General features: G+C 40.4%; 1 protein-coding gene across 1 annotated transcript in view; it reads left to right on the top strand.

Moving 5' to 3' along the window:
• LOC103142199 (inactive phospholipase C-like protein 2) overlaps positions 1–14,788 on the top strand; it is a 68,048-nt gene that overhangs the window by 32,328 nt on the left and 20,932 nt on the right. Inside the window, exon 2 of the mRNA XM_007558121.2 lies at positions 8,455–10,941. Within this exon, the coding sequence (XP_007558183.1) occupies positions 8,455–10,941 (2,487 nt within the window). The remainder of the gene's footprint in view (positions 1–8,454; positions 10,942–14,788) is intronic.

The raw sequence follows: 14,788 nt of genomic DNA, 5'->3' as shown, positions 1-14,788 counted from the left end.
GGTTAGAGAGATAAAATCGTCTGTTTAAGCAGATTATTCCGTTTACTCAAATTAAATTAAATTCAATATTTTTCAGAGTTTTATTTATATTTGCTGACAGTGTTTTCTCTCTGGTTTTCCATTTGTTTTCTCCTGAAGCACAAAGTGGGGGTTAATTCTATCGTCTTGTCAGACATATTAGATTTGAGTTGGGGTCTTAAACCTTTAAGCCCTCCATGGATTTTTCCCCAGCGAACAAAATAATATGATAACGAACCCAGAAATGTTTCTAGTATTATTTCACGTAAAGTCTCTTGCAGAGTATTTATACTTCTTGCACTTTTCCACATGTTGTCACATTAAATCCTCGGCCTTCAGTGAATGACAGTGCTGTTTTACGGTAAAGACAAAGGAGCAAATAGCTGTGAGGAGGAATGAAGTAGATGCAACAGTTTTTACTTTGGAAGTCTAGAAATCAATTTTTGAGTCCTACCACATATTCTCAATTGTCTTTATGTCTGCACTTTGACTAGGCCATTCTAAAACATGTATCCTGGATTTTTAACGATACGCAGCAATTTCTTTCTGCCACTCCAAACATTTTGGACATGGATCGAAAAAGTTCACTTTTGGTTCCAGTTGATCAGAGCACGTCCACAAGCTGCAAACTCTAACTAATTCTGCTAATTTACTTCTACTCTACCTTACTTGTCGTAGCTTCCCTTTTAAAAATGGCTTTTTGTGGCCACTTTTCCATAAAGGTTTGCACGTAGAGTACACAACTAACAGTTTTCCTGAGGACAGATTCTTCCGTCTGAGCCGTGGATGCCCAAGAACACCATCCAAGTTGTGAAGTTTGGGAGAGGCACCATCATGCTATGAAGAGCTTTTGCGTCAGGAGGGCCTTACCGAGGACTATTCTGGCAGCATTTTTGTGCACCCATTGTGGAATTAGAAATATAATTTCTCATGATCACTCAAAGAGAGCAGGAACTGAGAATAACAATAGGCTTGTTGGATAGTTGCATGAGGAAGAGGACAGCAGCTGATTAATAAACCAGGGAGCACATCCTAAATAAATGTTACTGCAAGTAACTCATTTTGCCAAAAAAAAAAAAAAAGTGTTTTTGCTGTTATGACTCTTATGATTCTTTTCAAAGCACACCCACTAGTTTTCAGTAAACCTGAGTGCATTACTAATGAAAGATTTTGCAGGAAATAATAGGCTTCTGACTGTTGCAAAGATATTGAAAGTGTGAGGAAAGCACCTGCAGAGAATCAGGGTAGTGTGACAGAACAGCAAGGCAACCCGGCACCGGTGAGCATGACTATGTGCATTCAGATTGGCCTTGGTATGATCTATAAACAGAATTTACATATGTTAAACCTAGTGTACTAAGTGCTTTCTAAATGTGAATTGAAATAGACTCTGCATTTAGGCAGGATAAAAGCACTTTGTCTTTTTTTTTTCCGTGGTTCAACAGCTCGATAGCATTGACCTCTTCTCTCTCTGTGGGCCAGTAATTAGTCAGATTGTTAGATGCTCTTTGGCTTGTTCAGTGTTCTCTGGAGAATTTCCATGTTTTATTTGAGCGTGTAAGGGGGCTTTACATTTGAGGCAAAACAAAAGTCGCCCACAATGGATGAAAATATAAATCCAATTTGAGCCATGGGACAAACACAATTGTCTCTGTTCGCTCTAATTTCAGCCGCCAAGTTCCCTTTCGAACCCCCCCCCTTTTTTTTTTTTTTTTGCTAATTCACACATTATGTTCACGTTCTACCAAAATCACACAAAGATGGTGCAATGAGTTGCAGGATGTGTGGCTGAGACTACCGCTGTGAGAATTCAGGCAATCGCCCACATGAGGGATTACTGAGACAAATCTTGACAGGCCTGACTTCTCTCAGCTTCTTACGCTCGTCATCTGCTTCCTTTATTCTTCACATTCTTTCCTATTTCCTATATTCAAAGCTGGGATATTTTTATTGGTTCAACCAAAAACGATGCATCGCGTCTTAGGTTAAATTTATTTGTTCCGTATTTCCGTCCGGCTTGAGAACCTCAGGATCTCATTTTTTGGCCTTCATCATGCAGTGGCGTGGTTTCCAGTTGAGTGTGAAGCAGCCAGAATGACAGTCAGCCCCTCTAAGTCTGAAGCCACGGCTCTCTGCTGCAAAAAGATGGATTTTGTTGGGTTGGGGTTTATATCTGCCACTAGAGGAGAAGTTGTATTATTTTGGTGTCTTGTTCAAAAGTGATAGTAGGTTGGAATGGGCAGACAAAACGGATGTAGTGATGTCAGAATTGCTTCAAAGAGCAAAGCACTTAATTTACTGGTCCATCTATGGTCCAAATCTCTCCTATGGTCATTAGACATGCATCATGACTGAAAGACCGAGCAGCCAGAATGAGCTGCCTCCGTATGGTGGCCAGGAAAGAGAGGGATTACTGGATTTTCCTCCTAGACATTTTCTTTCTATTTGTCCATCCATCCAGGGCCTGCTGTTTCAATGATCATAAAAACAAATCTGAAATTTTATATTCTGACCTGCCGACCACCCATCAAGTGTCCACCTCTGATTTATCGCTTTGTTTTACAGCCATTTATCATTTCCAGGATTGCCAAAACATCAAATTAAATTCCAGTTACTCTCAGGTCATTTTTTGCTCATCAATTTCTTTTAGCTTCTCTTCCCTCACATGCTCATTGCACCTGTCTCTGCATTGTTTTTTTCTACTTTTCTCGTTTTTTTTTTGTTTTTGTTTTTTTTTCCATGTAGGTCTGTTCTGTTCATGTGTTGTTTTAGTGAGCCGAGTCTGTTAGAGGCTGAATGATGTCCGCCTCAAGCTCTGTGTGGCAGGATCCAAATGTCACTCTCGATAAATGTGTTAGACGTGGGAAGGAGTGGGCAGTGTGGCGTTTTGGTAGGATGAGAAGCTGCGGAGGGGGATGCTCTGCAGATAACCTCTAACATACCTTATTCAAGTTAAATAGGGTGATGTGAGCTAGGAAATGGTTTGAGGTGCGAGCAAGTTTATAAATGTTTGCAAAATGAATTACCTAGAAATGAATATAAAATTAAAAGAAACAGATTGCAACACACTCTTCTGAAGAAGACACTTTCAGTCATTTTTATTTGTACGCAACAGAAATGTTAGCAGCAGATGCCACAGACTGGTGAGGCTGTTTGGACAATTAGCATGTTAAGAAATACTTGTGCTGAGAAATGTCCAGTAATTTTGGGATACTTTTAGGGTAAGTTATGTTTCCTGACAATGATAACAGATTGTGCATGTCTTTAGGAAATAGGGGAGGACTAAACAAGTGTCAGACTTTGAACGACCTGACAGAGCACCTGGGAGCTCCATCTGTTGATGATGTTCATGTAGGGTTCTCAGCTAACAGCTGCTTGGAAATCATATTGTTTGTGCTAAAATATAAATCCATGTGTGTCAAAAAGGTGCTGTTTGGTATTTTTCATGTTAATTCAAGTAAAAAGAAAATAATGTTTTCCCTTGTGTTGTGAAAGGTGGTAACATAAAGATCCAATTTAGAATTTGTTTTCTGTTCTGTGCAGACTCGTTACGTAGTGATACTTGGAGATGAGGAAAAAAATATATAGCTAAATAAATACTGAGTCAATAAGAATACTGCTAATATAGAGAGTTTTCATTGAGTTTACCTTAACTAAAAAGAAAGAAAAAACTTTTAAACCAGGGTTAAGGGACTTATTTCTGTAATGAATTTTTAAAAAGCTGCATAGATAGTGATATATTGGAAGTCTTTATTTCTTTTATTTTTTTAATTAAAGCTTAAAGATAATAAAAACTCACAATTTAATTTCTCTGAATAAGCCTCCTGGTTGTAGTCATCCTTGTTGCTGGTGTGTCTTTTATTCCTCCACAATGTGGCATTTTTCCTTTCTCTTCAACTTTCCCTTTGCACATTTGGATACAGAATATGTAAACGATGGGCTTCTGTAGCAATTACCTTTTGTAGCTCACCCTCCTTGTGGAGGACGCTAATAACAGTATAATAATCTATTTTAAGGTGAGAATTATTCTCTGCGATTGTGTGAGCAGAGTTTTTATATCAAAATAATTTTCATTGATTTGATTCCTTGATTTTGATGTAATTTTCCAAGAAACTGTATCTTGCAGTTTTGATGATTTTCTGACTATTATTACATCATCATCATCAAAACTAATAAAAAAAAAATGTTTGAAATGTACAAAATACATAATGTTTTAAATAAATTATTGTTATTAAGAAGCAAATTGTGAACATTACGTTTTATTTATAATAGATTGATAGCTCTTAATCTGGGTCTATTTTTGCAAAGAACCCAAAAGCAGGAAGCTATTCCTACTTACTACGGTATTTATTCATTTATCTCCTATTATATTCTTAATCTCATCAACATTATCACGTTTTCCTTCTCTCCTGCAGCCCAGTTAGCATGTACATGTTTGCATTTGATTAGCTTGTGTCTGTCAGAGTGCACAGATCTGTGGAGACAGCGACCCTGTGATTCTCAAACACACATATGGCCAAACAGACCTCACATGCTGTTACTCCTGTCTTGGAGAGCATGTCATTAAGAAGGCAGTGCGCTGCGCCGTCTTCGCTCCCCATTACACGAGCCCCCCTGTTGTCTTGTTCAGCATTTCTCATTGCACACACACACAAATGACACAGCAGCTCTGTGGGTGAGAGAATGCAAGCCGTGGCTGACTGCTTTCGGCAGAGCTGTTTTAGAGCTGAGATATGATAGGAGGCGAGCAGCGTGCAGCCGGCACAGCCGTGATGAGGAGGTGGGATTGTTTGAGATTTTCTGGACTGGTGGCAAAAGTGGGCCTCGGTTGTGAAGGAAGCAGTATGTTCAGAGTCCCACAGGAACGTGTTGAGTGGAGAGTTTCAATGTCGCCTGTGCATTGAAAGCCCTCTTTATTAGCAGAGAACTTTGATTATTCAAACATGGTTGCTAATTTATGTTCTCTTTATGGCCTTCAGCTGTTACTCTGCAGTGCTGTATTTTTTTTAGTGTGTTGTAAAAGTGATGGTCTTTATGTGCTTGCAAGAGCCATAGGCAGCAAAGGGAAGCAAAGCAGACAGGTGATATCACTATGAGAGCAAGGACGGTACTTTACCCACTTTACCGCTAAGAAAGGCGAGAGTTTTTGTTTTGCTATACTTTATTCACCTGGGGAAGGACGCAATCAGCGAGCTGTTGCTGTTGCTATACATGAGAGCTTAGAGCTTGTCGCATTAATTGCCTCCCAGGTGTCAAGCTTCACATGTCACCTTATGGTGCCAAGTGTCAGGTTGTGACAAAAGTCACAGGGAAAAATAAAAGGGGATATAAAAAAAGGGATGGTTTTTGGGAAGTTGTGCCTTTGCCTTGCGCCCACCCCCCAGCATGCTGACCTCTGCATCAGGAAGTGATTGACCCCGCCAAGAGATGCCACTGACCCCATGTGGAGGAGAATGGGGGAGGTGTGAGTGATTGCGAAAATACCCCCACATCACTGCAGGAACAGAAGCAACACAGAGTCCAAAGCATACGAGCGTAAATTAAAATGCGACGTGTTTATGGGATGAAGTAGCTGAAAAATGTTACAAGTAGACATGAGTGATGGGCATATATGCTCACACATACATGCAGACCACGGAACACAGCAGAGAGGCCAGAGACAAATTTGAAGACGGACAAAAAGGAAGACTAAAGCAGGGTCAGGTTATAAAACAATATTACAAGCTTTGAACACCTCCTGGAGCTCTGAAAATGGAAACAGTACGGCAGAACCGCAAACCCATTAAGGCATGGCTTTCACCTACAGTGAACCAGCAAAGGGAGCAGCTAAGAGGCCGAGACCCACAGCGTGGTGGAAGAATCTGGTGAAACATCAGCTATTAGTTGCTCACACCACACATCTCCCCTCCGTGGAAGGATTATTCATTTGTTGAATTCATCTGCAGTCTTCCACATTCCATACTGCAGGCACAGCAGACATGTTAGATGAGATAAAAACTACATGCACGGTATGAAACAAACACCCTTAACACACGGTCCCTCATGCTGAAACATGGTGGTGGCAGCATCTTGCTGTGGTTGTTCTGTCCTTTATCAGGACAGGGAGGCTGGTCAGCGTTGATGGGAAGATGGAAGATAGTCCTGCAAGAGAGCCTGTTAGTGGCAACAAAGAACTTAAATCTTTAGCGGAGAATACAAATACACACCACAGTACATACTAAACATCCAGAAAACCATCCCTGTCACTATTGTGCACCACTTAGTGTTGTTAGTCTAAAAACTCCCAATGAAAACACAACTAGCTTAATGTGACAAAACGCAGATACATGTATAAAGATGTTTCCAAGGCGGTGTACAAATGGTTAAAATGAGCATTTTTTTACTTTTGAAGTTTAGAAAAAGTCTACAACAAAGCACAATTGTAATTTTCAAGAAGTATTTATTTCCATTGATAGCCAAATGTGTTTTTTTCACTGCTGAAAATGTAATGTTTGTGGAAATTGATCTCAGTTTTGAATCTTTGTATATAAAGTCATAGTAATATGTGCCTGAAGCATCTTATTTTTTCATCAGATTTAGTAGGAATATGAAACGGTTTTAAAATTTCAAAAAGGTAATCATCGCTGACTGCAGAAGCAAATATCCAGATGGACAGTTCAGCTGAAAAAAGATAAGACTGCATGGATTTAAATATGTGCAAAAATATTCCTGTCACAACCACTGCAAACTGGCTATGCTTTGATTGAAGGGAGAATAGCAACAGCATGTTGTCCTGTCTATCTGCCCGGCTAATTGTAGCTGAATGTTAATGAAAATCTAAATTACCTTCACAGCCTTTGGCCTCGTGTTGCCGCAATACCTTTTTAGAGAACGCCTCGAAATAATGAGGCTTGATTGGTTATATATTTTGTTTTTTTACAGAGTAACTTACTCAGTATGAGCTCAGTTTTGCTTATCCCCAATAATATCCCAGTCAGTGTGAATTCTTATCTTGTTGATTCATCAAATGAGTGCTTAACTTGTCCTGGGATTATCTTTTAGGAAACAAGAACACATCAGTTTGCCCATGAGAAGTGAGCTCTTAATTTTTCTTTAGTCTTTCTCCTAAATTATCTTTGTAATAGACTTGGAATTATAACTTTCCCTAGCTGTGCTAGCAGCGTGATTCTTTCAACTCTTAAACTTGGCAAAGGTATCTGCATTACCATATGTCTGCAGGTCTTGGCACAATCTCACAAACAAGTGCATGCCAACATTTCTCAACTGTACAAGCAGAAAATCTAAGACAAGTTTCTCTCTCTCTCTCTCTCTCTCTCTCTCTCTCTCTCTCTCTCTCTCTCTCTTCTGATGACTTAAACAGAATGAAATTATAGTGTCATGTGACACAAAGGGAAGAGAGATGAGGGTTGTAAAACAGGGATAAAGCCAAAGAGTGATGATCATGCCTTTTTCTCATCCCTGGAGCTCAGAAATTGTGACGGATTTGCCCCTGACCGTCAGGTGGGAAACAGATTGTCCTGAAGTTTTTCACTGAGTGTGGAGCTTGACTTTGTTCAATGAAAATCCATCAGACGTGGACAGGCAGCTGCTGACCTGGATGGGGGTCAGGGGAAGCCGTCAGGCAGTCTTTCCTAATTGTCCTCGTAAAAAACAAAACATAACCAGCGTAAATAAATAGCTTGTGTCTTAGGCTTTTTTTTATTATTATTATCTTGGAGAAACTTTCAGGACTACAAATATTTTGTCCTTCAGCCGTGGTAAAACTCAAAGCCATTTGTCTAAAGTTTTTCAGAGTTAGATTTGTATTGTACTGTCCTCTCTGGTATGTCTTACTCAGAAAACCCAGTTTGGACATCTCAAATTAGGCCATCAGAATTCAGGCTATCTAGGAAACTACAGCCTTGTGTGGAAGTGGGGCAACACAGTCTGCCTTCTGCCAGCTAGGCGAGTAAACCCTGAAATCTGCAAAACCTCAGCTGTGCCAGTGCAGGTGGTTTAGATGTTTTTTTTTTTTCTTGTTGTTGTTTTTTTACTCCTTTTAATACTTTTGCTTTTGTTATTAATGGAAATGGAGCAAAACGTGGCTCGTCTTTGAAGCTGGCTGGCAAAAACATATTTTTGTAAGGTTGCCTGCAGGATGAATATTTTATTAACACATCCTATTTGCAGTAAAAAGTAACATTAAATCTCTAAACTACACTTATGTGACTTAAACTGTGCTAGTCCGCAGTACTTTGAAATGTGTCTTTAAGGGACAATTTACCCTGTGTTTAAAGAAAATGATGCATTCACAAGAGCCGCAGTAATTTATCCGACTGTGAAGTTATTTTAAAAAAGAAAGGATGTGTTTATTACACATTAAATGTGATCTAAAATGAAAAGTAATGTAAGGTTTCCCTGTAATCAATACAATATTTTCTGCTGTTTCATTTGCAGGATGGCTCCAAACAGAAGCAGGTCAGGAAGAAAACCGTGTCCTTCAGCTCTATGCCGAGTGACCGTAAAATCAACAGCACTGCTGCTTGCATGGCCTTTATGTTGGAGGGTTGTGAAATGAAGAAGGTGCGATCCAACTCACGCATGTACAACCGCTACTTCCTGCTCGATCCAGATATGCACTGGCTCAGATGGGAGCCATCGAAGAAGGATTCAGAAAAGGCAAAACTGGAAATCAAGAGCATCAAGGAAGTCCGTTTGGGGAAGAAAACTCCGGTTCTGCGCAGCAACGGTCTCTCGGATCAGTTCCCTGATGAGTGCGCCTTCTCAATCATCTATGGAGATAACTATGAAAGTTTAGATTTGGTAGCCAGTACCGCAGATATCGTCAGCACGTGGGTCATGGGTCTAAGATATTTGGTGTCTTACGGTCGCCACCCGGTGGACATGGCAGAACCCAGTCAACCGAGCTTACGAACATCCTGGATTGGTTCAGTGTTTGAGCTCGCAGATATGGAAAAAGGAGGACACATAGACCTATTCAGAGCAACCCAGATAATCAAGGGGCTCAATCCTGGAATGAAAGAGTCCAGGATAGAGCTGAAATTCAAAGAATTACAGAAAGCTAAAGATCAATATGGGGAGGCAATTAATTTGGACACTTTTGTGGAGGCTTATTGTGAGCTCTGTACACGACCTGAGATTTTCTTTCTGCTGGTTCAGTTCTCCAGTAACAAAGAGTATCTGGACAGTAAAGATCTGATGCTATTTGTAGAGGTGGAGCAGGGAGTGGAGGGAGTAACGGAGGAAATGTGCAGGGATATTGTCCAGAAATTTGAGCCGTCTGCCAAGGGCAGAGAGAGGGGCTACCTCTCCATCGATGGTTTCACACACTACCTCCTGTCCTCGGAATGCCACATTTTCGACCCTCAGCACAAAAAAGTGTGCCAGGATATGACTCAGCCTCTCTCTCATTACTACATCAACTCTTCCCATAATGCCTCCCTGCTTGATGATCATTTCTGGGGTTCATCAGACATCAGCAGCTACATCCGAGCTCTGAGGATGGGCTGTCGAAGTATCGAGGTCATAGTCTGGGACGGCCCTGATAATGAGCCTGTCGTATATGTTGGGAGTTCTGTGGCCTCTCAACTCGCTTTCTCTAAAGTTCTGGACATCATAAACCAGTATGCTTTTGAAAGTTCTGAGTATCCTCTCATTCTGTGCTTGGTGACCCATTGCTGTATCCCCCAGCAGAGGGTCATGGTTCAACACCTGAAGAAAATTCTTGGGGATAAGCTGTATGCTGAACCACCCAACAAAGAAGAAAACTACCTACCCTCACCTGAAAAACTTAAAGGCAAAATACTCCTCAAGAGTAAAAAGTTGCCACCAAGCTGCACTGATTCCGAGGGGGATGTGACAGATGAAGAGGAAGGCCTGGAAATGTCACGCCGTGTTGGAGCCGATGAAAAGGACCAACTGAATGGTTTGGGCTGCAAAAGACTCAGGCTGTGCAGGGAGCTTTCTGACCTTGTATGTCTTTGCAAGTCAGTACAGTTCAGGGACTTTGAACTCTCTAAGAGGGAGCAAAAATACTGGGAGATATGCTCCTTCAACGAGGTAGATGCAAACAGATTTGCCAATGAATTTCCGGAGGAGTTTGTCTGTTATAACAAGCGCTTCATCTCCAGGGTTTATCCCACATCGATGAGGATTGATGCCAGCAATATGAATCCCCAAGATTTCTGGAAATGCGGCTGCCAGATCGTGGCCATGAACTACCAGACACCAGGCTTGATGATGGACCTCAACCTTGGTTGGTTCAGGCAAAATGGAAACTGCGGTTATGTATTGCGGCCTGCCATTATGAGGGAGGAGGTGTCCTACTTTAGTGCCAATGCTCGGGACTCTCTACCAGGTGTGTCTGCACAGCTCCTCCACATCAAAGTCATCAGTGGGCAGAATTTACCAAAACCTCGGGGCTCTGCTGCTAAGGGTGATGTGGTTGAGCCTTACATATATGTAGAGATCCATGGCATACCAGCTGACTGTGCTGAACAAAGAACCAAGACAGTTTCCCAAAATGGAGATAACCCCATTTTTGACGAGAGTTTTGAGTTCCAGATTAACTTACCAGAACTCGCAGTTCTACGCTTTGTGGTTCTGGATGACGACTACATTGGAGACGAGTTCATCGGTCAGTACACCATCCCGTTTGAGTGCCTACAGCCAGGCTATAGACACGTCCCTCTGCAGTCTCTCACAGGAGAGTTCCTGCCCAACACCACTCTGTTCGTTCATGTGGCCATCACCAACAGGCGCGGTGGAGGAAAGGCACATAAAAGGGGTCTGTCAGTAAAGAAAGGTAGAAAGGCTCGGGAGTATACCACCACCAAGACCACGGGGATCAAAGTAGTGGATGAACTCTTCAGAGCTTCTACCCAGCCCCTCAGGGAGGCAACAGACCTCAGAGAAAACGTGCAGGTAAGAAACTGCATCACATAAATATGTACAAATTTCTTCAGTAATGTATTTGGTTGGGATGGAAATAAAATTAATGAAAATTAGAATAGCATGAATAAATTGGTACCTTCATAAAGAGTAGAGAATAACATAAGTATAAAAGTGTGTGAACCTTGAATTTTTATGGGAATTTTTTTTTTTTTTTTTTTTTTTTTTGTAAAGCTTCTATTTTGTGTCAAACTGAATTCATACTTTGCAACTTACAGAAACTTCTTATGATCACATAGGTATTCCAAAAGTTTAATGTCTACACAGCTACATTGAAAAGATCATTATTTAACCTTTCTGATTCCTTGAGCAAACAGTGAACACTGAGCAAGTGTTCACACAAGAAAGAGGAAACGTATATGAAGTGTGGCTTGTTGCTATAGGGACAGTTGAACCAGATATTTACATAAAGTATCTTAAGAGACAAACATTTTGCTTCTCATTGTCTGATCTGTCTATTTGCTACATGGGGGGATAACAGTTTAGAGATGCTTTGTTATTATTTTTATTAACTCAAATTTATTGAGATGGATCTTGAACAAATGTATTATGTCAATCAATGCCCCCATGAAACTGTATGTTTAACAAATTGTGGAGAAAACAAACTGGCTTAAGTGGTTTGAGTATTTTGTTGTGAAACTGAATAATTTTTTTAAAAAGCCTAGACAGCTTAAAAAAATCATGTGTAGGATTGGCAATGTTTTTTTTTTTTTTGCAAATCTGAGACAAACTAATTAAAGATCATTACTTCTGTGCAACAGCAATCAACTAAATTTGGATTTAATCATAGCCCTGCCCGGTGTCACAGATAAGAATCTAATCTTTACCATCAATCATCGTTGATAACAAATGTCCTCAGAATCCAATATATGGGCCTGTATGAAAAATGTCGCTGCGTGATTGAGCAGGAGTCTGTGTTAACCTGATCAAATAAAGCTGCCGGCTGCACTAAACGCTCACCGGCTCCTTTTTTGTTTTTTTTTTCTTCTAGGTTTTAAAATGTAAATTTGTCTTTTTGAAATGAAGATAAAAGTTCAGGAAATAAATTAACGTGCCAAAGTTGAGAGAGAGAAGAAGAGAGAGGGTGGGAATGGGGATAAATACCTGTCTTTCTACAATAAGGACTTATCCCTTTTAAATGCAAAAATGAAGGGCAGATGTGAAGGCTTCATAGAGCCTACTTGGGAAACCAAAGGACCAACAACACACAAATCTGACTGAGTTTAAACCTCCTGACCTTTCTGACTACACAGGGGAAGTAGGTGTTAAAACAAAGTTTTTTTTGAGTTCATGTCATGAAAGCTGCAGATATATTTGTACCTCAGTAACCTGCAGAAAGACGTACCTTTTTCCTCAGCTATGTCTCCATTGTGTATGCCTTGAAAAACAAAAGAAAACATGATTCATTTGCTTATTAAAAAGCATGGAGGAGTCTGTAAACACTGACAAATGAAGACATGTGTTTGATTTATATGCCTCCTATGTGGATCAAGGCAGGAGATGAGTTGTTTCAGTAGGAGTTAAGGGTTTCCTGTGAAGCTCATGAAAAACTGAATGAAGCCTTTAAGAGCGACGCCAAGCTGGAGTTTCAGATTTTGTTTGCTGAAACATCTTTGTGCCAGCCATCATTGTCACATTAGTGCTGTAAGCCAGAAGGGAGTGAGAGATGAAGAGACAAAAGCAGAAAAAAAAAAAAAAAGAGCGACAAGAGAGCTGGGCAACCAGAAACAAAAGCAGTGCTGTAACCGGACACGGAGCTCTCATTTGGGGAATGTTGGAGGAGGAATAAAGAGGGGGGGGAGGAGGGAGTAATTAAAAACACAAGCCTCTCATTGGGTTTTGTAGGATTGTGAATTGGAAACAGAATGGCTTTTATTACACAATGATTATCCAAAAACATTTATGCATGTCGTCAAAGACATGCATGCAGGGAATTGTGCCTAAGCCCTGTAATAACTTGAGCTCACAGCACACTGAAACAAAAACATCGAACAGTAGACGGGCTCACAGATCACACGCACAAAACCAAGTACTGAACTATTCCAGAGCCAGGGCCGGTGGTCCAAGAGGTGTTAACTGAGTTTGAGGCTCTGCACATAGATCCTCTGTCCCTCTGGACACTCTCTTTGTTGTCTTCGGGAAGCTCGTGCCTCACATCCTCAGAAGTTTTTCAGCAATCTTGGGGATCCAGCACAGAGACAAACATGGATGGGAGTATTGACATCAGTCAGCCCTACAAACGTAATTTCTTCTCCCATCTGAATCTTACATTACTCACTGCTGTAAAAATGTATATGCCCCTCACATGTTTTTTTTTTCACGTTTTTAATTTTCCATAATATCTGGAAAGCGTATTTTAATTTGTCGAACCCATGCCTGATTTCTGTGAGAGCAGCAATCAGTAAATCACTTAAATACAGCCTATATGACATCAAGTCATGATAAAAGTGCTTAAAAGGCAGTATGTCATGCCCTGAACTAAAAAAAAGTCAGCAAAAAATGAGAAACAAAGTCACTGCAGGAAGAGAGACCACACTTGGCGCCATTATCAGCAGATGGAGAAAACGTGTGAACAGCAGAGCAGAGGGACAAAGAAACAGGTCTTAGCTCTCAGTTTGAGGAGTACAGCACTTATTACTCTAACTTACAGTCTGTGCAGTCAGCAATCTGATTTTTTTTTTTGTTTCTTGTTGGGGTTTTTTTTGCTAAACTTCAGTCTCGCTCAGCATCCACCTGTGCCAGTGTGCAGACAGAGAGTTCTCACTGTGTCGCTTCTTGTTCTCCTGCAGACATGTCCACATTCCCCGCTTTTTTGCTCTTTGGTACGTTTCTGGACTTGTCGGGGTTGGATACATTTTCCTCTGCATAAGCTGGCATAGGTTCCTGATATATGATCTGGAAATTTTTGTGGTTTAGAAGCCACGGCATGACTTTAAACACAGAATTCATGTTGGAAAACCCTCCAGTTTTCCAGTTTTGCTGAATTCTAAAAAAAAAAAAAAATCTACAAAGAGAAGTTGATCCAAATTCTTCCACATGCAAAAATGCAAAAATGTTCCTGGCCAGTTTTTGCAAAAGTTGCTGTCAAGGGTGGCTCAACCAGTTATTAGGTTTACTTTTATCCACGTAATGAGAAGTTATTTTGGATAGCTGTTGTCACACTGCATGACGCCGATGCTTGGATCCAGAATTTCAAAAAGAAAAACAACAACAACCTGAAAGTGAGGAGGCGCTCGTCTGAGAACAAAAACAATCACACTTCCTTGCACTCCTTTCCATTCTATGAGGAAAAACTTCAATTATAAATAAATGATTAATGGTTAACTGTTACTACAGTTGTTTTTGCCAATGTACGAGAGTAAATTAAATATGCAAGCAGAGATTTTGGGGAAAAAATATATTTGTTTTTCGTGGCATTGAAGACGTAAAGTTTCTAAACTCCAATATTCACATTTCTGCCTGCTTTTTTTTTATTTAATGTGCTGACACATCTTTCAAGCAAGCAACATTTAAGTATAACAGTAATATTTCTTGTCTTTCATAGCTATACTTTTTTGATTTCCATTCCAGACAATGACTTGAGAGTGTGCGAGGTTCAGGTAAATTTGGCTCGTGGGTTTGCTTTAGAATCATCAGAACTTCTAACAGGTTTGGTTTGTGACCGTACAGTTCGCTGATTAGGAGCTGGAAGTGAAGTGTCTCATTACACCCTGTACATTGCACGATGCAACACGTGATTTGATTAGGCCAAGATCAAAAATTGTTGCATGACTGGAAAATAATTTGGAAGTTTTTTTATATATATATATATTTACTGGCT

Source organism: Poecilia formosa, unplaced genomic scaffold, assembly GCF_000485575.1.
Source record: "Poecilia formosa unplaced genomic scaffold, Poecilia_formosa-5.1.2 Scaffold94, whole genome shotgun sequence".
In the NCBI taxonomy this organism is placed as follows: domain Eukaryota; kingdom Metazoa; phylum Chordata; class Actinopteri; order Cyprinodontiformes; family Poeciliidae; genus Poecilia; species Poecilia formosa.
Note: the sequence above shows the minus strand (reverse complement) of the source record. Positions and strands in the feature narration are given on the sequence as shown.